The following is a 21,841-nucleotide window of genomic DNA, read 5'->3' as shown; positions in this document are numbered from 1 at the left end:
ATGGGGCTAGGCTGGAGATAGCTTAGTGGAGAATGTCTAGCTGATGCAGTACGTACCCAGAGTGACCCCATTATTGGAGAGAGCTTCAATCCATCAATCCATCAAATCACATGTGACTGACATAACAAAACAGCCCCATCCAAATGACATGCCGTTCCGTGTTTAATAATCACAATAACCGTACCGAAACCAAAGTACATGTAGGATTTGCGCGTCCAGTGCTTTCTTTCTTTCTTGTGACATCCCGCCGCATGCCGTTATTTGTCCCGAGCACAGCATCAGCCTTACCAGCCAAAGTTTCCCCCAGCTAACTCCCAAGTCCGTTTCCCCATACCGGCGCGCAGATGCCGAGGCTCATCACGTAAACGGCTTTACCGCGTTGCCGTCTCGCCCTTTCACATTTCAACCTTTTCTCATCGTCAGCATCAACTGTCAAAAAGACAAATCTTACATATGACTTTATTTTAACTTCTTTTATATAATAATACCCCAGACCCCGTCTCCATCTCCACACTCACTCATCCCCTTCCATTCCATCTCCGTCATCTCCATCCCATCTTCATCTACATCTCATCACCAACAACACTCACATATCCAACATGTCCAAAACCCTCTTCACCGTCCCCATCCCCCCCCTCGGCCCCCATCCCGGCGGCTCCATCACCGTCACCGAGCCCCAGCCCGCAATCTACCTCCTCACATTCAACTCCCCGCCCGACAACCGCCTCACCACGCCAGTCTGCAAGGCCCTCCTCGCCGCCCTCGACCTCCTCGAGTCCGGCGGCCACCCGCCCGGCGTCCTCATCACCACCAGCGCCATCCCCAAGTTCTACAGCAACGGCCTCGACCTGCAGCATGCCATTGACACGCCGGGCTTCTGGGCCCTGTTTTACTCTGTCTGGAACCGACTCCTAACGTAAATGAAATCTCCCTCTAAACTCTTTCTCTATACATATATATAACCCAATCAACTAACACGCTCATCAACACACGCATAGCTTCCCAATGCCAACCCTCGCCCTCCTCAACGGCCACACCTACGCCGGCGGCCTCATGCTCGCCATGGCCCACGACTACCGCCTCGCCCCATCGCCCAAGGGCTTCCTCTGCCTCAACGAAGTCCTCTTCGGCGCCGCCCTCCAACCCCCCATGGCATCCCTCTTCCGCGCCAAACTCCCCTCCAACAGCATATTCCGCAAAGTCGCCCTCGAAGGCCACCGCTTCACAGGCGCGGAAGCCGTCGCCGACGGACTCGCTGACGGATTGTGTCCCAACGGGGTGGAGGACGCGATCAAATTTATTACGGAGAGGAATTTGTTGGAGAAGCCGAAGAAGGGGGTGTATGGCACGATTAAAGCGGAGATTTATAAGGATTTGGTGAGGGAGTTGAAGGGCGCTGGGTTGGAGGCGGAGAATGAGAGGTTTGCGAATGATCAGAGGGTTGCGGCGGAGAGGAAGGAGTTTGGAAAGGTGTTTGTTGAGCAGTGGCGTAAGGATAACAAGGCGAAGCTGTGAGAGAATATGAGAGTAACGAAAATATCTAACATAAACTAGAAAGGCCATATATCGGCTGTATAATGAATAACACCAGACATCACTGTATAAAGGCAATCCAACTTATGATCATTGTAGCTTGTGTCGTTTGCGTTTTGTATTCCTGTCTAATATGCTTGATTCTCCCTCAATACTCACACACACACTCAGACGCGTAAGAGCCCCAGCCATTTTGTTATCAGTCCAGAGTCTATCCCTTCCAAACAAAAAACAATTCAATATTTCCACCCCTTACACTCCCAAACCAATGACAAATCTAATGAGAGAGAGTATAACTGATAGACACAAAGAAAAAAAAAAGGAAAAAAGGAAAAAGCAGCATTGGCTACATTGTGGTGGGTATCATATTCAACATGCTCCAACCCTGACTTCACACGCTACATTGCCTTCTCTTCCCCTCCGCTATTCCAACACCGACAACGCTTCTGCGTATACAGCAGTTCATCTCCCCGACACTCGCTCATCTCTCTTCTTACTCCCGAATCAATTTATATCCCCCATTCATGCAGTGCGTGCATATCCACATCACTCCACGGCCACTGTCATAACTCCTCAGCTTGAATCCTCGTCGCCCTCATCAGCGTCTCCAGTCTCCGTCGCATCCGTATTAGTCGATACAGTATCTGCATCAGCCCTGTTCGAGCCAGCGTGCATATCCTTCTCAGCTTGAATCGCCTTTGCCCTGCGCTGCTCAACATCTTCCCTTCGAACAACTTTCCTCAGCCCCTCGCTCGCCTGAATCAATCCATCAATGCTAATGGCATGCTCTGTCATATGGTGGTTGATATAAGTATACACTCCCGCCGGCGTGTCGCATTGCAATAGATTACTTTCGTTGAGCTTGAGCAGGGCCAGCGCAACCTGGAAGAGAAACGTGCTCCCGTCATTGGTACACAGCACCACGTCCCACACACGGAAGAGCGCCTCAGCGCACAGGCAGTCCGTAAAGACAGAGAGGAACCACTGAAATGTCAGAGCCTCGAGCTCAACCGACAGAGAGTCGAGATGCGCTGACAGTTTGGGGAGTACCGTGCGGACATATTGTCGAAGAACCTGCTGGTCAGCCCGCGAGGATATCAGCGAATGGTCGTAGTAGCCGTGAGGGAGAATGTTTTCGATAATCGACGCCAGAATCCAAAAGGCTTCTTCCGCTGACGGCGTAATGAGCAGGATATTGGCCGCAATCAGGTTCATCCCCTGGCAGTAACCCACGTCCTTGTTCCGTCGCGAGTATGCCAAGAGCACCTCATTCAGCTTCTGCACTCCAGGGCCCTTTCGGAAAAAGATGTTGTCCGTCAGCGTCCGGTTAATGTCCATCTTGATCTGGCTCACAACCGCAGCATCGTCGTCCTCGCCGCTCTGAGAGACCAGTCCCTCGTAATAGCCGGGGATTCGCAGCGCCGTTGCCCCTGAGCACTCGGACCACACTTTTGCGCGGAACAGCACAGGGATACCGCCGAGCACCAACGTCTTGAATCCATTCCATTTGGCCCGTCCGACCTTGCCCTTGTTGCCCAGGTTAGAGATGCCAATCATTTCGCCGTCTGCAACCCGGGCCTCCGGCAGAATGATGCCTGGACTCTCAAACCGAGCTTCTGCCGCCGCCGTGGCTGCAGCTATGGCAGCTTCGCCTTCACGATGCCTTTCTGCCCTGACTTTACGCAGAAATTCATTCCATTGGGTAGTTTTGTCCCGCTGGAGGGAGTCGTGCAAGTCACTCAGCTGCTGAAGAAGTAGCTTGACCGGCTCAGCATCTTCCTTGACGAGGGTTCCAAAAGTCGAGTCCTGCTGCTCTGATGGTGGTTGGGTGACCGTAGTCTCATTGTCAACGGCTGTCGTAGTGCTTGCCAAGGGAACAAGTCCTGATTCCGTCGGCGTTATCGCAGGCGATCGGGCTGAGCGCTCAACCAGCCGCTGGCTGGACGTAGTACTAGCTCGATCATCAGTACCCTCAGTCACAGACACGGCCGTGGCACTTATGCCAGGCGTGTGGCTCAGCAACTCTGTAGGAAACGTCGCAATCTTCAGGTAGTCTTGCCAGCGCTTCGCTTTTTCTTCGCCCGAGGCTCTCTCCTCTTGAGAGCTGGGGCTCCCAGGCCGGGGGTCACTAGACACGCTCATCTTGGGGCTCGGCGGATCGCCCAGCATATTAGGCGAGATGCCCGTCCTGTTGCCGTTTCCAATCATTTCTCTGCGATCGCCGTTCCGGATGTTTTGGGCCATTTGCGAAGCCTCTCGTTGCCGCTTCTTGCGCCGCTGGTCGTAGATGAAGCCAAATCGGTCCGTAAGATATTCGCTATTGGGATAGTTGTTGTACATCTGAGTTAATGTCGGAGGCTGAGATTCTGGAGGCAGAATGGCGTCCATCTCGACAGGTCCATAGTTATCCGGACGCAGAGTAGATCCGCCAGGCGAGCTTCCCGAGCCGCTCCCTCGCACCTCTTGAGTCTGCAGTTTCGCGCTGGCCGAGGCAGCAGTCGGCGTGGATCTCCCCATGGCCATGAGTGCTTTGGGACCTCCGGCAACAGACACGGCTCGGGATGAACGACTGGTCTGGTTACTAGCAGCCGATGCGGCCCTGGTCGTCTCCGTCCGGGCAGCACTACTCGCAGCACGTCCCCTCTCTGCCTCTCGACTTGCAACAGCGCCGCCAGCCACAAGCCTCAGCGTCAAGCTCGCGATTGATTTGCGCTCCGGAGTGTTGGCCGAGTGTATGCTAGACGGCCGGCTGGAAATCTGACCAGGGCCAGGGGTCGTCGGAGTCGTCGGGGGGTCGAAGAGGTCGTCCTGTAGCGGTGGTCGCTGGCCGAGGCTAGAGTGCGATCGTATCACCGTAGGCCTGTTGGACGACGATGTCTTTTTCGACGTACCACCCCAGAGAAAGTCTTTCCACCCCTTGACCGTGCCAGCCTTGGTGTTCTCGGGACTGCCACCTGAGGCCGAGGGGACACTGCTGGCGTGCGCGCGAATCGTACTGCTGGTGGCGCCCGAACTCTCCGTCACCGTATCTCGCATGGCGTCGCTCATCAAATCACTGAGCCCTCCGCCATCTCTTTGAAAGTGCCCATTCTTGCGCAGCTCCGCCTCCACCACCCGCAGCCTCGTCTCCAGCTCCAGGCTGGACAGTCCACACTCGCGTATAATCTTTCTCAGCGCCCTCTCGCGCTCATCCGCCCGCCGCCGCAGAGTCGCTATCTGTGCGTCTCTCTGCGCAAGGTCGCCCGCAATCTGCCTCACCAGAGTCACGGCGCCGTGTCTCGCAATCAGTCGCTCCAGATGCTTGTCATCGGCTTTATGTAGCGCACCGGGGACGGTTTGCGACAGCGGCGCATCCTCAAACAGGGCCTCGCGCGCCGAGTTGCGCCAGGTCAGGCTGTCGACGATGGACGAGCCCACGCCGCTCAGCTCCTTGACGCGGGCCGTCCTGTCGGGCTGGCGGATGGCGGCGTGCAGCTGATTGTGGTCCGCGTTGTCATCGCCGAAGCGGTCGGTGCCGGGCAGCTCGGGCGAGAAGCTGGGGAAGCTGGTGAGGGACTTGTCGCTCTCGGCAATGCTGCTGGCGGAGCTGCTGAGGTGGTGATGGTTGTGGTTGAGGAACGCGCGGTTCTTGCCAGTGCGGATGCTGCGATGGGAGCGATACGAGACGTTGCTCTGCTGCGAGACGGATCGTTCTAACGGAGGAGCCACAGGGACGGAGTCGGACAAGTCCATCCTCCTCGAACAGCACCGAGGCTCCCGTCTGTCTTGTCTCTGAGTCTCTCTCTCTCTTTCACCCAGACTCTTGTGTGTCTCTGTCGGAGTCGAGTCGAGTCACTTGTTCGCTGGTCGATTACCGCTCTCGAAGTCGATGACGTTTGTCGATGTCGATCTTGTCGTTTTTCTCCGCCTTTGTCAGAGTGTCTTTACCTTGTGTCGCGACAAGCAGATGATGCAAAAAAAGAGCAGCGCTGACGTGACTCAAAAAACCCCAGAGGAATGCAAAACCCAAAAACCCAACCCTAGACACAGCCGAGGGGCATAACGATGGACGGGGGAAGAAGCTGTTGCGGTGCTTGTCGCCTCTTTTACTGGGGGGAAGCCTTAGCGGCCGATCCAGGGTCCAGGATAGTTGGATAGCTTGTGCAAGCAATTACTGGAAATTCGATAGTGCCGCTAGATCCAAAGGGTAAAATGAAGAAAATCCCAGACTCTCTCTGTGCGTGTTGTTTCTTGTTTGTAACGATGAATGGCAATGTCTCAAGTTGGCAGCTGGCAAAGAATGCACCAGATTTCGTGTGATGGCGAGAGGGAGAGAGAAATGCAAGAGTTAGGTAGGGAAAAAAGGTGAGGTTGCGGTGCTGTCATTTCAGACGGCGGCGGGGAGGGGCGAAAATCATGGACGGACGGATGACACTCAGTGCATGGCGCCTGTCTGTGTCTGTGTCCCATCAGCGGTTTTTTTCCTTCTGACAAGACGTCACGAGCGCCCCCAAAAAGATTGGATCAAATTTACATGGATTATTGCATGCGGCCAGGCAAATGGAAAAATTAGAATTAGCGGGCTTAGGCCAGATGAGGCACTCGCTTAAGATAAATTGGACGGGGATTGGCATCAAGGGCGGCAATCAAAAGCTGAGACGGGATCAATGGGATGTTAATGTTAGTGTTAGCTTGAGCTGTTTTGTTTTTTGAGGCCCAAAACAGCTGCCCAAAGGCTCAATGCGTGCTGGTGCCTGTTGCTTTCCATGGTTCCATTGGATATTACTCCCGTCATTAGGTACCGATTCACACGATGCTGCAGCTCTTTTAGGGCCACCGCGTGAGAATAAGATATTCAATTTTAAAACATTCCACTGCTGCCTACTACTACGAGGTACTTTATATCCTCGTGTTAATAGTAAATATAGTAGCTCTCACAAGTACCTCTCATGGTCTCTCAACTCGACCCCTAACAGCATCAAATACACTCCATCAACAGCCAACTCTCAAACTCACTCATCCAATCAATCTCACCACTCTTCAATATTCACACGCCAAAGATACCGCAGAGTCATTCATGCACTCCTCCCTCCCACTCCACAAAAGAAACCCAACCTAACGCATCCAATTAACCAAAAAATGCCAGCCCAGCCGGCAGCTTACATGTACATGTACATATCCCTCCCTTGCCTTTCGCCTATCAAACCCACAGCAAGTGTACGCCAAATAAGCTGCGTCAAGCTCAGAAAATGCAACCACCTACCATTTCCAGTAACATGTGATTCCCAGGCCCCCGTACTAATGGAGCTTTCCATTGTACAGTATTTACTACCTACTATGTAGCTTCCAATTTTTTGGTCTTTTTGTAATCCATTTCCCATTGGAATCCATTCATTCCCTTTCCGCCTCACAAACTTGAAACGCAGTAACACGCACTGCATTATACTGCCTAGCGTCTTGTTGCCTCCCAAAACGCCCCTTGACACACGACAAATCACACCCATGGACACGATTACAAAAAAACAAGTAGCTTCACAAAATCCAGTCACTCACAGAAAAAGAAAATAAAAAAGAATAAAAAATTCTATGAGTCATAAACAGAAAAGGCGCACGCTCGAAACGCACCCTAAAAAATAACTAAAAATTGATAGTATGGATATCATCATTTGTGACCCTCTCCCTCCGTATTCTTACAACTCCTAGACCATCGAAACAAGATCTGACCAAAAAAGGAAACACTAAAAAGGGAGTCCTGCTTTTTAACAAAGAAAAAGAACAAAGAGAAAAAGCGCAAGAAATTCATAGCCTGCATTCCGGCCTTGTGCCAATCCTCTTTGAAAACAAAGAAAAAAACAGAGAAACGCCACCCGCCTGAGCTCTTGGCTCTCCGTCCTGCCTTCATCATGACATCCAAGACGCAACCTTTGTTCGTGGATATCCCCAAAAACGCCCAGTCGTAAAAAAATCAGAAATTATCATTACTTTTTATGCCCCTTTGCACATCATCTTGTGCCTTATTAACAACACGCTCTTGTGTTTTTGTTTCACCGACTGCGGCTCGCTCGTCCGCCAGCTTCTCCAGCGAACCCCCTATTTGTGCTGAGTGAAGGCGTTGGCGCCGTTTCTTTTTGCTGCTGTGCGGATTCCGATTCAGCAATCAAAGTGTCCTCTAGGTCCGGTACAAGCCCGTCATCGATGAGTCTTTGTAGCAAAACGTCTTTGGCCAGCGTCTTCTCCCTAACAATGGCGCGGCCATCCAACCTGCGGAGGCGCTTGCAGCTAGCAACATAAACCACTTCGTGAAGACGGCGACGTAGCTTTGTAGTCTCATCTAAGCGCCTTGCAAAAGTCTTATCTCTCTCCATGTCCGCATCCGGCATCATAAAGGAGTCAGCGCTGCCCATGTTATCGGGGCTGATGAGCATTTGGACTGGAGGATAGAAACCCTGAGTAATGGGGTTATCCCTCAGATCTAATTCTGTGAGATGAGGAAAGTCGGTCAAGAGCTCCGTCACTGCCATTGTGTCCGAAAGCCGATTCCCAGCCACAAGCAGCTTCTTCAGTCGCGGAATGAATCGCAAGGCCGATAGGTCCTTTAGGGCATTGAAATTGAGATTCAATATACGCAAGTTGGGCATCATTTGGCCACACTCATCAGGCAATTCCTCCAACCCGCAGCTTGCAAGCTCAAGCAGCTGCAGGTTGAGAAAGTCTGCCTTCAGCTCGAATGTTCCCAGGTAGTTTCCAGACAAAAACAGCTTCCTTATCTCGCAGGCAGTTGTCAGGAAATCTAACTCGAGCGGGACCTCACCTTGCTGCTCGCGCAGGGAGAGGCTGTCCAACCGACGAACGTAGCGGAAGCCGGAGAGGTGGCTAAGACAGTTTCGGTCGGCGTGAAGTGTCTGCAAGCTGCTGAGGTGTCGAATATCCAATGATTCAAGGTGGTTGTCGCTAATGTCAAGCTTCCGCAACGTCCTGTTGGCCTTGTCAAACACGAGTGACTCAAGCTGGTTGTCAGAAATGTCCAGCTGGGAAAGCGCAGGCAGCAGCTCAAGTCCCTGGACCGATGAAATACTATTCGAGGCCACGTCGAGTTCTGTCAAGCGCTCCCAACTAATGCCGGTAAAATCAAGCTCTTCAATTAGATTGTTGCGTGCCCTCAAGGTGAGTAGTCCATCGTGAGAGTCCAGTCCGTCAAGAGTTGTTAGCAGGTTATTGTCTGCACGCAAGCTGCGCAAGTGGATGAGCCTCTTCAACGCCGATAAGCTCTTAACTTCGTTGTTGGAAATGTCCAGATATTGCAGATGAATGAGATGGTCCCATGAGGTGAGCTCCGTCAGCATGTTGTCGGATACCTTGAGCTGTCGCACACATTCGGGCACGCCCTCGAGATGCGCCAGCGAGTTCTTCGACACATCCAATGTCGTGATTTTGGAGCAAAACTCATTCAGCATGTGCAAGCTGGTCAGCTGCTTGTCCTGGAGGGTGAGAGAGGTCATGTCATCCCAGAACGGCTCGTTCGGCTCGGCTTCGGAGAGCTTTTCCACAAGGTCTCGTATCGTCATGGACAGCACCTTCTTCGAACCATCGCCTGTTGCCAATCGCTTGGGTCCCATAACGTAGCTGACCTCAAGCCCAAATGACTTGTCTTCGTGGTTCACTGTAAATTCTGAGAGCGGGCTCAGTGAGAGCTTTCCCACATTTCGGCCAATCAGTAGACTGTCGTCAGCCCTCAGCGAGACACCATGGGCCGCTGGGCTGGGAGTAGCCGTAAGAAAACCAAAGCCTGAGCCCCCTTCCAGCGATTTGAGGCTCAACATTGAATTGTCGCCAAGGTAGCTGACTTGACGCTGGCGCTGGGGAGGTGCTGGAGTTTGGGTTTGACTTGAGCTTTGATCTTGGCTTTGGTTTGGACTCTGACTCTGACTTTGGCCCTTCGACAGCTCCACGGTACTCTCTTCATCCCGCTCCTCTATCCGTGAGATTGGCCTGGGTGTAAACTTGGATCCAGACAACGACGAAGCACGGATTGCTCGTAAAGTCCCTTGAACTCCTTTAGCGCCGCTAAATTGAGCTTGGAGAAGAGGAGGCGATTCGGACGACTCGCCCGGCACTGGATCGTCCTCCAGACCCTCTATATCCTCAGGCAGCACGCCAAGAATAATCGAAGCAATGGGCGATGTAAAGGAAATCGTAATATTACGACGCTTCGAAGACAATCCATCGCTACTTGTCTTGGCCTTGAGAACGTGCAAACCCTTGCCGGCCTCCTCTGCAGCTTTAGAACCATCTCCAGGTTGAGCATCGAGCTTCTCAATCTCCCCTCTAGCCCTCTCGGCTACCTCAGGATCGAGGGGCTCGTAAGCCGCCAGAGTAGTATAGCTCTTAAGTGAATGTGTTTGGGCAGAGTTCGGGCGAGAGGTGCTGTCCTTGTTGCTTGCCACGCCCTGGCCTCGAGGAGTTTGCTTCAGATGCTGCATCTCCTCCGTCATATCAACGGACAAATCAGGAATGTTCGCAAATGGATCTTCCTCGCTCTCGTCAGATCCTGAGGCATGGGACGTTACAGAATCCTTTGACTCTTTGTTTCTTATCCAAATGTTGTTCTGCTTGTCCAAATACATGCCGCCAATCTTGTCTGGAATCAGGTGCGAAACACTCTCGGGAGCAATGACTTTGCGTGATTCGGAGCCTCTGGACGACGAGGTGGGGAACAAATGGCTGGTAGAGCGACCAGATGTGCTAGAAAACAAGTCATGAACTGGACTTGTCGTTTCGCTTGCCGACTCAGAATTCGATCCGCCACCGCCATGGCCATTGGTCCGAGTACGGCTGGCTCGATCAACCATACGTTCAACCTCCTTGGCCGCACGAATTGCGTCTTTTGCAAGGCCCATGGATCTTACTGATGAAGAAATTACGTCGCCCATGTCGCTCAGCTCCTGGTACTTCTTGAGTCGTTTTACGACCTCGGGGTCCTCTTGCTGTCGCGCCTGTCTGGGGATTGGCTTTCCATCCCGACTGGGTGGTCGGGAGAATGGCTCTGCCGTAGAGTTATCGGACTCCTCCAGTGTAGCGTTATGCGATGGTACCTTGATCTCCAATTCAGACTCTTCCAGGCTTGACAGCCCTGGTTGACTAACCTGGCTGCGAATCATGGCCATGATTTGAGCGGCCTGGTCTACAAAATCTTGCGTTCTTATAGAAGGCTTGCGTTCGGCAGCTTTGCCAGTTGTGTCCGGCTCAGCTTCCTCTTGCATTGACCTCGCTGCTGATCGACGTGCCTTGGCCCCGAAAACGGCCTCTGTGGGCGACCTCGAAGTGTGACCTGAAGAATGGGACCCGCGTCTGGACACATATTCCTCATCTTGGTCATCGACGGAATCCGAGTACTCGGACAGGGACCGCTTTCGTTGCTTGCCCAGGGCGCGGAGTCGCTTTTCGCTGCCAAACGCAACATCGGATCGGTGGAGCGTTCGGCGGCGTTTTGGCGTCGGGTGCTTGGAAGGAGACGCTCTGGGTCGCTTAGTTTCGGATCCATAATCTCGCTTTGCGACCCAGGACAGATCATAAGCCTCATCCTGGGGGGTGAGGGAACTTTCAGGCGAACTAGACATGTAATCGTTTCCAGCACCAGTGTTGACCGAAGGAGTCTGAGATTTGCTCTTGCCGCGGCTCCTACGAACGTACAATGAAGCATCTTCAGGGAACCAAGATTGTGGAGGAACAAGCTTTAAGGCTCCCTTGACAGCCAAGGGAGGATCTGACGGCGACTTTTCCTCATTGTCATCCTTGTCATCCTTGGAAAGGAGGCTGGAATGTTGGCCGGCCAGGTGAGACAATTCACTTGTGAATTCGAACCCCTCCAATTCACCAGCCCCAAAATGACTTACATACCGTTTCCTGCTGGCATCCTGGCTGGGTTCCCGGCTGGAAGGTGTGGAAGGCGAGGATTCTCGTGAGTTTCTACCAGACATGTCTTCTTCGAATTGACTAATGCGCCGAAGCAAGGTCTGGTTGGTAAATGTGTCATACGGTCCAAAGAGTTTCAAAGGACTCGAGTTCGATCGGTTGCCTGGATCGCGGATCTGCTTTTTATCAGGACTTGGGAATGGAGCTTGAGGCAGGTTCGGGGTGCCGAAAAAGGAGCCAAATAGGTTGGAATCAGCATCTTGGGTCCGCAAGGTGGGGAATTGCTTGGGCGTGCTTGCTTGCATCGAGTCTTCGGGCAGCAAATCTGACCAATCCTCGCCCAAATCAGGACTCAGGGAATGATGTCGCAGGGACCCCTCGGCCGACTCATCGCTCCCATGGGAGGTATCGAAATGGTATTTAAGTGAGGATTCGTCATCCTCTGCTTCGTTTTGTGTAGGCTTCACATCCACTGCACTGTCGGAAGCATTGTGTGACGGATCTAGGATCATTTGATTGAGCTGAAGCCTCTCGAGCTTTTCTCGCAATTCTTCCGTGGGCATTTCAAGGGGAGCGAATTCGACTTTTCCGTCCTCGTCACTGCGCTTGCCGATCAAGATGGGGCTGAAGTCTTCGTTTTTCGTGTAGCTCTGGCCGCTCGCTTTTCTAGATCCGCCATCAATCAAGGAGGGAATTGCGAGATAACTATCGTCTTGGGATGTTCCTTCGTCTTGTTCGGATTTCTCTTGTTCATCTCCATCGTGTTCTGGTTCTTCGTGTTCTGACTCTTCTTGTTCCGAATCCTCTTGTTCTGACTCCTCTTGGTTCAATCGTTCTTCCTCGGCCTTTTGCTCAGCCTCTTGGCCATCCTGCTGATCTTCCTCATCTTCCGTGGGGGGCTCAGAGGGATTCATAGGACCATCGTTGCTCATAGTAGATAGATCCGAGGGGTCATCCTCGACATTGAGCTTGTATTTTATTTCTCGCTGAGGCCTTCTAGGGCTTGGACTCGGTGTGATCTCGTTTGGTGAAAACATGCCTCCCTCCTCATCAGCATTGAGCTCCTCTGTGGACTCCAAGATTATCGTCGGGTGCCTCGGTGCTGGCGGACTTGAGGGCATATCTGTTTCGTATAAATCTGCAGTGGTGGGAGATTCGAGGTGTGGATATTCGCGATCGGGAGATGGAGAACTAGGCAATGGGGATGGAAAGTCGGGCAATGGAGACGGAAAATCGAAGTTGGGAGAGGGAGAGTCGAAATTGGGGGATGGCGAGTCGAGGCCGGCTTCGCTTAACGGCGGCGGTTTGAACATGTCCTGCAAGCCAACGGCCGCCGAGCTGAACAAGTCGCGCTGCTCTCCATAATCAAGCTTGCCCTGGACCAATCGTCGCTTCCATTCCGGTGTGTCGGATTTCCCCGGCGTGGTAGGCGCTCGCTGTCGGGCATTCTTATGCACAACAACGGAGCCGGTTGTTGTCGAGGAAACTGAGCGCTCAAGATAGCCCTTGTGCGCCGGCTTGCGATCCTTTACAAACTTCAGGAGGCGCTTCTTGGGGGATTTGTTGTTTTCGTCGGAGCTACGGTCGCCCTCGAGAATGGTCATGCTCTTCTTTTGCGACGCCCGCGGGACCACCCCAGGATGTCTCCAACGCGGTATGCGACTCGGGGTGAGCTTTGGCGACGGTGACGGTGTGCCCTTCTTGGAGGATCTGACGAGGGAGAGAGGCGCGGGCGAGGATCCACGCTCCGACACCCAGTCCTCGGTCAACGAGTCCAGCCAGGCGTGCGACGACATGGTGACGGCCGGTAGAGATGATGCACCCAGGGAATAAGAATCTCACGCCATAGATATAGATAGGGTGCAAGTATACAGAAAAGCTTCTATGCGGGGTTCGCGTCCAGGCAGAGGCAGTGATGCGACTGATGCGCGCGCACTCGAAAAGGATTCACGCAGAGGCGGCGCAGGGACAAGATATACTTGGGCGGGATCGGGGGGTTGAGAAGGCAGAAATGCCGGGTCAAATGTCGACAAAGGACAAGATAAAGGCCGAGTATTTACCTGGTGATGGCATAGGAGCGCATGCAGGGGATTCTGGCGGGAGACATGATAAACTGTAGGAAACGATGATGCGCGAGCTTGAAACGGAAAAACAAAACAGGGGTGTTAATTGGCCGTGGCGGGGTTGCTGTGCCAACTGGGATGGGGCAGGCAAATCACGTGCATTCGTCGCTGGGAAAACGGTGCAAGATGTTGGATCCCATGTCTTTAAGATGAGCTGAAATCTCGCAAAGTTTGCTTGTCATTTAGCTTGCGACCAAGTTGAAATGGGCAGCGCTGTATTTTTAGCACACTGTAAGATGATGCTGTGATAACTCGGGCATTACCGTTAGCTGGTTACTGTAGCTGTAGCTGTAGCTGTAGCTGTCACCGTAACTGTAGCTGTAGATGTACGGAGTAGCGGAACTCCTTATACGGAGCCCGTAGATACAGCAACTAGGACGAACTCCTTTTCATATGCATGCACGCACATTAGTCAAGAAAATCCCCATGCATCTCCATCTCCATCTCCATCTTCATCCTGCAGCTTCCCCCAAAAGTGACCCGAAAGTGATCCGCTCTTTACGCGAGCTCACGTGACGGCGCGGGACGCGTCTTTCGTCATGTGCGGACCGCGATAAGTGCAACTTCTCGACAAGACATTTCCAACCTCCAATTTCCCACCAGCTCGTGCCTTGCCCTTGCGTCCGCCATTGTCGACACCACCAAGACACAGATGAGGAGTTGACCTTCTACGTCTCTGGCCCTGCGCCCTTGGTGTCGTAAATCCAGCCAGTCCGCCATCGATTCTCGACGATAAATCGTTGATGCCTTAATCTCCGCCACGGCCCCAAATGCTGCCGAGGGACTCCATCTACTGCGAGGCGGTCTTCCCGCCGCAGGACATCTACTATGAGGGATCCGAGGACGAAGACTACGACGATGCGGAGGCGCGGAGGCTGAGGTATGAGGCCGCTGGACGGCAGTTCCTTGCCGGTAGAGTCCCGATGCTGCTGTCCGCAACCTTGAAAGGCCCCTTCGACGAGGAATCTGGCTGGGTGAACCCGTGGCGGTCTAAGAATCGCACTGCCAATTCGCAACGTCGACCGGAGTCTCAGCCTGCAGGCTCACAGTATAGCCTCAGGCGACCTGCGGCGTCTGCGTCTGCTTCTCCGGTTGCCCAGAAACATGCGATAGAGATCCTGAAAAATGCCGAATGTACTCTTCCTAGTCCGGAAAGTCTCAAGCAGGCACCATTCACTGAACCACGTTCGCGTTCACAAGGAAATGCTACTTCTCTTTCGCCGGCCAAAGATGGCTACGACTCCTGGGCAGCAAGTTCACCATTACAGAAGCTGAGCAAGAGAAAGTCAAAAGCATCAATTGGCGCGGGTAGCACATCGCCTAAGCGTCGTAGAGTTGCATCGTCAGAACTCGAAATCAAAACCCCCACCTCAGCAAGACAGCGGGCTAGAACAACGAGTGCCAGCGAACAACACGCAAAAGCTTGTCTACAAAACACATCGATATATTCCCATATTCGGGAGCTTACTTCAAAAATTCCAAGGCAGGGCCTATCCAGCGAAGATGGCGATACGTTTGACTCCGACGATGATGAATCTCTCATTACTCGTCCATCAGCTGATGCATCTTCAACAAATATGCCGAATCCATCCTCTTCCTTGTCGTCCCCATTTTCCCAGCCCAGCTTGTTAAGGGCCCTATCTCCCGTTTCCATGTCCCCAGCGCAAACACCATCGAAGCAGAGAGTTCCAGCAACGCAATCGCCCAGCAAATCACCCAGCCGCCCGCGGTCTTCGAGTGGTTTATCCTGCTTGTCAGAAGCTCCAACAAATCTATCTGACCTCTCAGATCTGGAAATGCTAGGCGCGGAGAGTCATGCTGATGAAGAAGCTCATATTGAGGACGACACCACTGCACCAGAGGAAGAACGTTCGCCACTTGAATTCAACGAATGGGCGAGTGCCAGTACTCAATCACTTCCGCGGGCAACTACCCCAACCGGCCCCGACCTTGATGAGCTTACATTGCCTTCAGATGATGCAAGCACAGCTCACAATCCCGAGGATAGTTTTATGGATGGACTGGAAGCAAACTACAAAGTCCCCGATGGATTCATCACGCGCTTCGGTGCAACACCTACACGGATGGCGCATCCAATTATATATGATGATGCTGACGGATCCGATGACTTGTCTCCTGACTCTAGTATCACAGCTCTATCAAACGCACAACAGCCCGCTAGTCAGAGTGAAGCAGCCAATGTTTCCAAAGATTCGTCCGGCAACGGTAGTCCTACAAAGACAAATAGTCCTACTAAATCATCCGCCCTCCAGTCTTTGAGTCCTCGAAATGGTAGAATCAATTCGCGACCTGCTTCCAACAAGATTGCTCGACCTTATCATTCATCGCCACTCAAATCACCTGCAGCTGTAAACAAGACGATCTGCTTTCAAGAGGAAGATAGCCAGCAATCGAAGGAGAATGTCGAGACAAGAGAGGCCAAAGAGAATCCCTTGCCACAAGTCATGAGGACCAGTATTCCGATGTCGCAGCCCAGCCTGAGTGCAACTGCTCCCGATTTAACTTGCAAAACCGATCATTCAACGGTGGATAAATCTCAGGAAGAGCCCGCAGCTCGCGACACTGCAGCCCTTTCGACAGCCTCCCTTTCCAGTCAACTGCCGATTGAAACCGCCTCGGCCACAGAAATGGATAACACAGTCCAATCTAATGTGCTACCTAACATATTGGAGTTGGCAGAACCAAGTCTTGCCCAAGAGGAGGTCTCCGCTGAGACGCAACCTTTACTTCCCACAGAAGGGGATGCAGGTCTAGACATGTCTGAGGCGCACACGTTAGAAAAGGCAGCCGATCCCGAGTTGGCAGCTGCCTTGGCAGATGATCATGGCCAGACACCTATACAGGAGCCAGAACATCCAACCCTCACACCTACCAAAGCCGGTGAAAGTCTTGTCGTACCACCACAAAGTGGCCTTACAGAGCAGCCATCCAGTGAGGATTTACTTGGGCCGACTGAAACCGTGTCAGAGAGACCATCCACACCAGAGCCGCGATTTGCCTTTACGTCCTTTTCGTCATTCATGTCGCCTTCTCCCGTCCTTCGCCGGCAGACACGCTTTTTTACAGATGGGACCTACAACAGCGTCGCCTCTACATCACATGGTATCCTCGTATCCAGCAAGAACAGGGCGTGGAGAAGCACAACAGCAAAGAAGCGAGTTTCCTGGGCCCCCTTACCGCATGAAGAGACGAATGGTTCTGGCGAGAAGATTTCGTCAGAGACGGACACGTCATCATCCTTGTCACGAGGCAGGGACCGAGCAGTTTCACCACCTCCACCGCCATCTACAAGCCTCGCTTCTGATTCGCTCACCGAGAGAGACATGAAATTCAGTCACCACTTTGCTGCTGTAGCTGATCGTTCAAAGGGCACACAACCGCAGAACGTACCAACCGCATCAGGCCATGGATCCTTCAGCCCCGACCAGCAAGCCCCTGTTACCGCAGTACAAATCGCCAGCCCGACTAAAGTCAATGGCTCTAAATTGAACCTGCAGAGAGGGGAGAAGGGGGTGGCCAAGGTGACCAGCAGCGGATGGGACGATAACAACGACCCCACTGACATCGTGCAAGACATTTTCAACGAGATGGACGACTTTTTGCAGGTCTGGGATGTCGACGCTGAGCTTGACGAGGCCCGCAAAGCCGAAAAGGTGCGGGCTGCTGCCGGCAAGAAGAAGAAGGCTGAAACTCTCTCCGACGTCGACATGGATATTGGCGGCATAGATATGGGTATGGACATGGACATTGCTGCACAATTCTTCTGAAAAACCCCCTTCTTCCGACTACACACTAAAACCTACAAGAAACCCTCCCCCCATGATATCATCCAACTGTCATTGAGCATAGCGTGCCGGTATCCGCTTATACGGCGTCTCCGCCTGTCTTATTTTTATCATCATTTGTTTTTTAACTCATTGCTGGAGCTTGAAGTTTTTCTCATTTAATGTATGAGGAAAGGTTGTTTTCAGATATAGCATAGCATAGTAGGTTAGTACTACATAGTGATGTATTTCTCGCTATTTTCTTTCCACTTCACATTAGTCCACGTGTATTTTGCTTTTTACTGTTAAGGTTGTCATCAATGGCTTCTAAACCTTGAAGCGGAGGCAATTGTGAACTCGTGATGAATATGGTTTTTTTTTTTTTTGAGCGGTGGAACGAGCTAGAAGTCGTATGTAGGCTTTGTGGATACGAGGGAAATATACCCTGATGGCATGGATAGTTTTAATCGCCGAAGTCATGTTGGGTTGAATGTTAGATGCCGGTTGTGAAACTGTCTGTCTTTTGCGAGGCCTGTATTCCTGTTCTGATGTATATGTTTGTGATATATTCTGGACATAACGGAGATGAGAATAGTCTGACACACATTACTGTTTTGTTTCTCAATCGGAGTTTGGCTACCGCTGTTTAAATACTAATTGTCAGCATCTTCATCCTTACTTTAGTAGCTCGCTTGGTATGCATGTCGTGATACTAGCAGTAGTAGAATTGCCGAGGTAGCAAAGATGACGACAAGCAAATACCATTTACACCCATCAACCTTATAAGTCCTCTTATTCACTATTCTCGTCTTCTTTTACTCTTGTATCGTTTTTTTCTCTTCAACTCTCATCATCAAACCAATACTCACTGACGTTGCAGAATCACACCATTTATTAAACTTTTCAACCGGCCAAATTTCTCCAGGGTAGGCTGAGCCAGAACTAACAAACGAAGCTAAAGCACGCTCTGCATTGGTATACATGGGCAGCGATGCAATGGCGGCAGCACCATCACCTGGTCAAATTCTCACTTACATCAATGGCCAGAGGCAGGCAAAGAGAGCCCCCGGAACGCTGTAATAGCGCCGCATACCAGCAACAGGCACAGTAAAGGTACATACATAATAGCCAGATACCTGCGTCTGCGTCTGGCGGTGGACCCCCTGCCCCCAAAAGATGACCTTATGGCTTTTGGTCCAATGGGTGCGGTAGGACAAAGAACGTGGCGTGCTCTGCTGGCCCGACGACGTTCGTCTGCTGTTTGTCTTTCTTGTCTCACTGCCCGCTGTTTCGTTTCCTCCCAAGGTGGTACCTGATTAGCCTATACTCGTACTTGGCCTACTACCTACCCAATGTGTCCCTCTCTTAGGGAGCAAGGGGTCCTGTCGGGTAATGCAGCAGGATGGTGGTGGGATCATGTCACCTAATCGACGCGGGCCATGTGTTGAGATTGGTCTATCAAACCACTCACAGAGAGCCTTTTTTTGAAAGAGCTTTATCCGAATCAACGCATTGGAGAATCTCCTTTTGACTGCAGCATTTGCTTCTCACAGGCACGCCGGATAAGCTGCAGGCAAATATCCGAGTGAAACTCTAAAGCAAGCAAAACGCTTGGTGACGTCGCATAGGTACGAACCGATGAGTGGAACGACATCCGACCTGAGGAGGAGGGAGGGCGCAATCTGTTACGAAATAAAGGAGGAGGCTGCATCTTCTATTGGCAGATGCAGATCCCCCTAACCGACTTGTTTTTGACCTGTCTCCTTTCTCCAGACCTCGGGCTGTGCAGAGGTCTCGGCCAACCTAACCCTAATTAACGTCCAGTAGCATTCGAGGATTCTGTGTGGTGTCGTTGTCCATTTGATATGAACCAAAAGGGATTCCTTGGGTTACCCGTGAGACCAACTCGCTTCATTAATGGTTTGCAGACGTCATTTGCTCAACACCGAGGCGTGTGCATTCAAACGAGTACGAGGATAACGGAAAAGGAAACACTGTCCACCAACGCCTCACGTGGTAGAGGTCGTGAAGCGATTGAATCTGCGTAGTCTGTCCACGTGCCCACAGATCGCTTATCTGAGCCAGAAATCAAGGTCTAGATGCCTTGCCTCTCGGTAACCAGGGACGTGTTCGACGATTGAGTAGCTGTCTCTGACTGCCTATTTGGGGGTACAAAAATACTAAGCGTGATGCTTTAGATGGAATTGAGATCCCTGTTTAGATCCAGGAGATCGGGGACACCGCAAGTCTGGTGGTCCGCGCTCGGTATGGGATCGTAGCTCGCGGCATGAATGAGTCCGCATTGTCTGACTCTTGAGCTTCAGATGTGTGACGTGGATGGTTCGAGGATACGTAATGATGGGCGGTGTTGCTATGGGATACACCAGTCAGGCACTGCTGAGGCACACGTGGGAGAAGGGAGAAGGCGTCGTTGAGTCGGCAGCTTATTGTTGGAAATCCAGGCACCCCATTTTTGAGTTTTGCAGAGTCATCTGTTTTCTCCCTTTTTGCTGTTTTCCTTTTTTTCGGGAGTGTCGGTGATGCAATTGTTCACGAATGGTTGACCATGATTCGTATCGTGGTCACCCGGCTTCTTCGGGGTGAGTGAAGTGGTCTGGTTGCCCGGCGGTGGTGAAGCGTAGATGCATATGCAGTCTGCATTTCAATTGGTAACTTGGCGTTACCGGTGAGCTCGCGTTGCAAAACAAATGAAATGTAGGCTGTAACAGCATGTCACGAATGCCGTACGACATGACATAGGTAGGGCTGCATATCGGCTGTCAGTTTGCAGTCTCATCCGGAATCCCTGGCTCTCGACGGCGTGCCCCGGTCGTTGAGATTATCTGGAAGCTAGAACTCCGGGGAAGGCTTGACTATGCCGAGCGAGCAAGCCCACTTAATCAACCCCTTTGTCCTCGGTGAGAGAACAAGTCGTAGGTCAATTGATGGGCGTTTTTTGGTTGTTCCACGTGGGCTACCATGACGTCCAAGCTTCTGGAAAACGACCTGAAGCGGTGGAGATGTGAAAGATTGCGACACCCCGTGCATGTCATGACCATTGCGCTGGATCATGCGGTCTGATGGCCTTGCCGAAGCAATCAAAAGTCATTTCTTTTTCTTGAAAGTGAGGAATGCTACTAAGAGATTGCGGGTCTGAGGCGGCGGCGAGAAGGATAAGAGAACCAGAGGTGAAAGGTGTAAACAAAACATGGAATCCAGCCGGCAACGCCATTGGGCACCGGCGCCATCAAGCCACGTATTGGTGCTGGGCTCTCAAACTCTCAAGGTCGAATTAGCGTCAGCAGAGTAGCAGTGCTAGCAGTTAGATTATACAGTAATGTTCCGTACCTGGTTGCCATCGTGCGTGCCTGATAAGCTCGAGCGAGAGGAGAGAACAAAAGGATGAGGCGTTATCAGTTATCAGAGAGCCGCCCTCCATAAGCAAGCCGGGGATCGGATTCGTATCACAAAGGGAACAAGGGCGTCACGGTCCCGCACAGGGTGTCGGAAGTGGAAGAGATTCCGCGATGGCTAGTGGCTCCAGCTTGTCTGTTTGAGGCTCGTGTTTGCTAATGGAAGCTCGACTGGCTGGTGAGCCGAAGCTGGAGAAACGGCATCTCGAGTAGCGCAGGGCTGTTGCACGAGCCAGACGCCGCGTTGCCCGGAGTGGTACAGAGTCAAACATCCATTGGCACAGCAGAGTTGAGTCTGTCACAGTGAAGCAGAGCATGCAAACTCAGTACAGGACGCTGCCATGTCTCGCTTTTTGGCCCTCACCGATGCTTTATCTTTTGCATGTGGGTTGCATCTCTCCGCGTTGTGTTGCACAGAAGGGGAAGCCCCGCTATCAGGGCGGCGATAGCAAGCGGCGCAGGTGCCTAAGGCAGTAAGGACGCAGGTATTGATGTACTCGAGAGAGATAAGGCCCTGTGGTGGTGGATGAGGTACTGGAGGAGGTATTTGGTTGATATCCAGATGTATCTATTTTGACGACGTCAATGGATGTACTTTGACAGCTTCACATGCCAATGCAGCTGCTGGACCCTCGCCCAAGCCTGCCCATCTCATCTCTGGCTGCTGTAGATGGCTATTGGCTGTTATTAAGACTCTTCTTGGCGAGACAGTGAAGCATTCGAGCAGTGAAACCGGCATCGTTGATAGCAGATAGTCAGCAGGCAAGTGATACAGCACGGCCTGTAAGCGAGCTTCGGCTCTCTCCCTTCCATTGATATGCTTCCGCCGGCTCCTGAGGATTACCTCGATTGTACATGTACATACGGACAGGCATGTAGGCTTACGGCAGCAATCAACCTTGATAGAAATCAGCAATTGTCCAAGTCCAGTGCTTCCGGGCCCTATCAAGCATTGCATTGCTGCACTCCGTCAGCGCATGGCAAATCCACCGACATGAATCACGATTCAAGATGAAGCAGAATAAATGGAATCCATCGATCAAATGCATCAATCAATTCGAGCCACTAAGACCCCGCAAAGCCGCCGTGTGCTTCA

The 21,841-nt window shown here is 52.1% G+C and overlaps 4 protein-coding genes across 4 annotated transcripts; 2 read left to right on the top strand and 2 right to left on the bottom strand.

Annotated features, from left to right (window-relative positions):
- The first annotated feature begins 200 nt into the window (after positions 1 to 200).
- V8C40DRAFT_253104 (ClpP/crotonase-like domain-containing protein) lies at positions 201 to 1,606 on the top strand. The gene is made up of 2 exons (XM_083217529.1): positions 201 to 916; positions 999 to 1,606. The coding sequence occupies exons 1-2, from the start codon at positions 600 to 602 to the stop codon at positions 1,513 to 1,515; spliced, it is 834 nt and encodes a 277-aa protein (XP_083069744.1). The 5' UTR covers positions 201 to 599; the 3' UTR covers positions 1,516 to 1,606.
- A 17-nt stretch (positions 1,607 to 1,623) lies between these two features.
- V8C40DRAFT_74539 (rab-GTPase-TBC domain-containing protein) lies at positions 1,624 to 5,528 on the bottom strand. The gene has a single exon (XM_083223383.1). The coding sequence runs from the start codon at positions 5,263 to 5,265 to the stop codon at positions 2,107 to 2,109; it is 3,159 nt and encodes a 1,052-aa protein (XP_083069743.1). The 5' UTR covers positions 5,266 to 5,528; the 3' UTR covers positions 1,624 to 2,106.
- A 1,549-nt stretch (positions 5,529 to 7,077) lies between these two features.
- V8C40DRAFT_253101 (leucine-rich repeat domain-containing protein) lies at positions 7,078 to 13,539 on the bottom strand. The gene has a single exon (XM_083217528.1). The coding sequence runs from the start codon at positions 13,218 to 13,220 to the stop codon at positions 7,557 to 7,559; it is 5,664 nt and encodes a 1,887-aa protein (XP_083069742.1). The 5' UTR covers positions 13,221 to 13,539; the 3' UTR covers positions 7,078 to 7,556.
- Positions 13,540 to 14,128: 589 nt separating this feature from the next.
- V8C40DRAFT_253100 (uncharacterized protein) lies at positions 14,129 to 17,944 on the top strand. Its single transcript, XM_083217527.1, has one exon. It carries the CDS (start codon positions 14,318 to 14,320, stop codon positions 17,333 to 17,335), a length of 3,018 nt encoding a protein of 1,005 aa, XP_083069741.1. The 5' UTR covers positions 14,129 to 14,317; the 3' UTR covers positions 17,336 to 17,944.
- Positions 17,945 to 21,841: the final 3,897 nt, after the last annotated feature.

The sequence above is a fragment of the Trichoderma camerunense genome, assembly GCF_050948025.1.
Source record: "Trichoderma camerunense strain CBS 138272 chromosome Unknown V8C40scaffold_17, whole genome shotgun sequence".
NCBI lineage: Eukaryota > Fungi > Ascomycota > Sordariomycetes > Hypocreales > Hypocreaceae > Trichoderma > Trichoderma camerunense.
This window is presented reverse-complemented; position numbering and strand designations above follow the sequence as displayed.

What these genes read in the sequence shown, in the direction of transcription:
- V8C40DRAFT_253104 (XM_083217529.1), top strand. Translation starts at nt 600, where the DNA reads ATGTCCAAAACCCTCTTCACCGTCCCCATCCCCCCCCTCGGCCCCCAT. An exon ending in GTCTGGAACCGACTCCTAAC is followed by an intron (nt 917 to 998) that starts GTAAATGAAATC and finishes ACACACGCATAG; the next exon opens with CTTCCCAATGCCAACCCTCG.
- V8C40DRAFT_74539 (XM_083223383.1), bottom strand. Translation starts at nt 5,265, where the DNA reads ATGGACTTGTCCGACTCCGTCCCTGTGGCTCCTCCGTTAGAACGATCC.
- V8C40DRAFT_253101 (XM_083217528.1), bottom strand. Translation starts at nt 13,220, where the DNA reads ATGTCGTCGCACGCCTGGCTGGACTCGTTGACCGAGGACTGGGTGTCG.
- V8C40DRAFT_253100 (XM_083217527.1), top strand. Translation starts at nt 14,318, where the DNA reads ATGCTGCCGAGGGACTCCATCTACTGCGAGGCGGTCTTCCCGCCGCAG.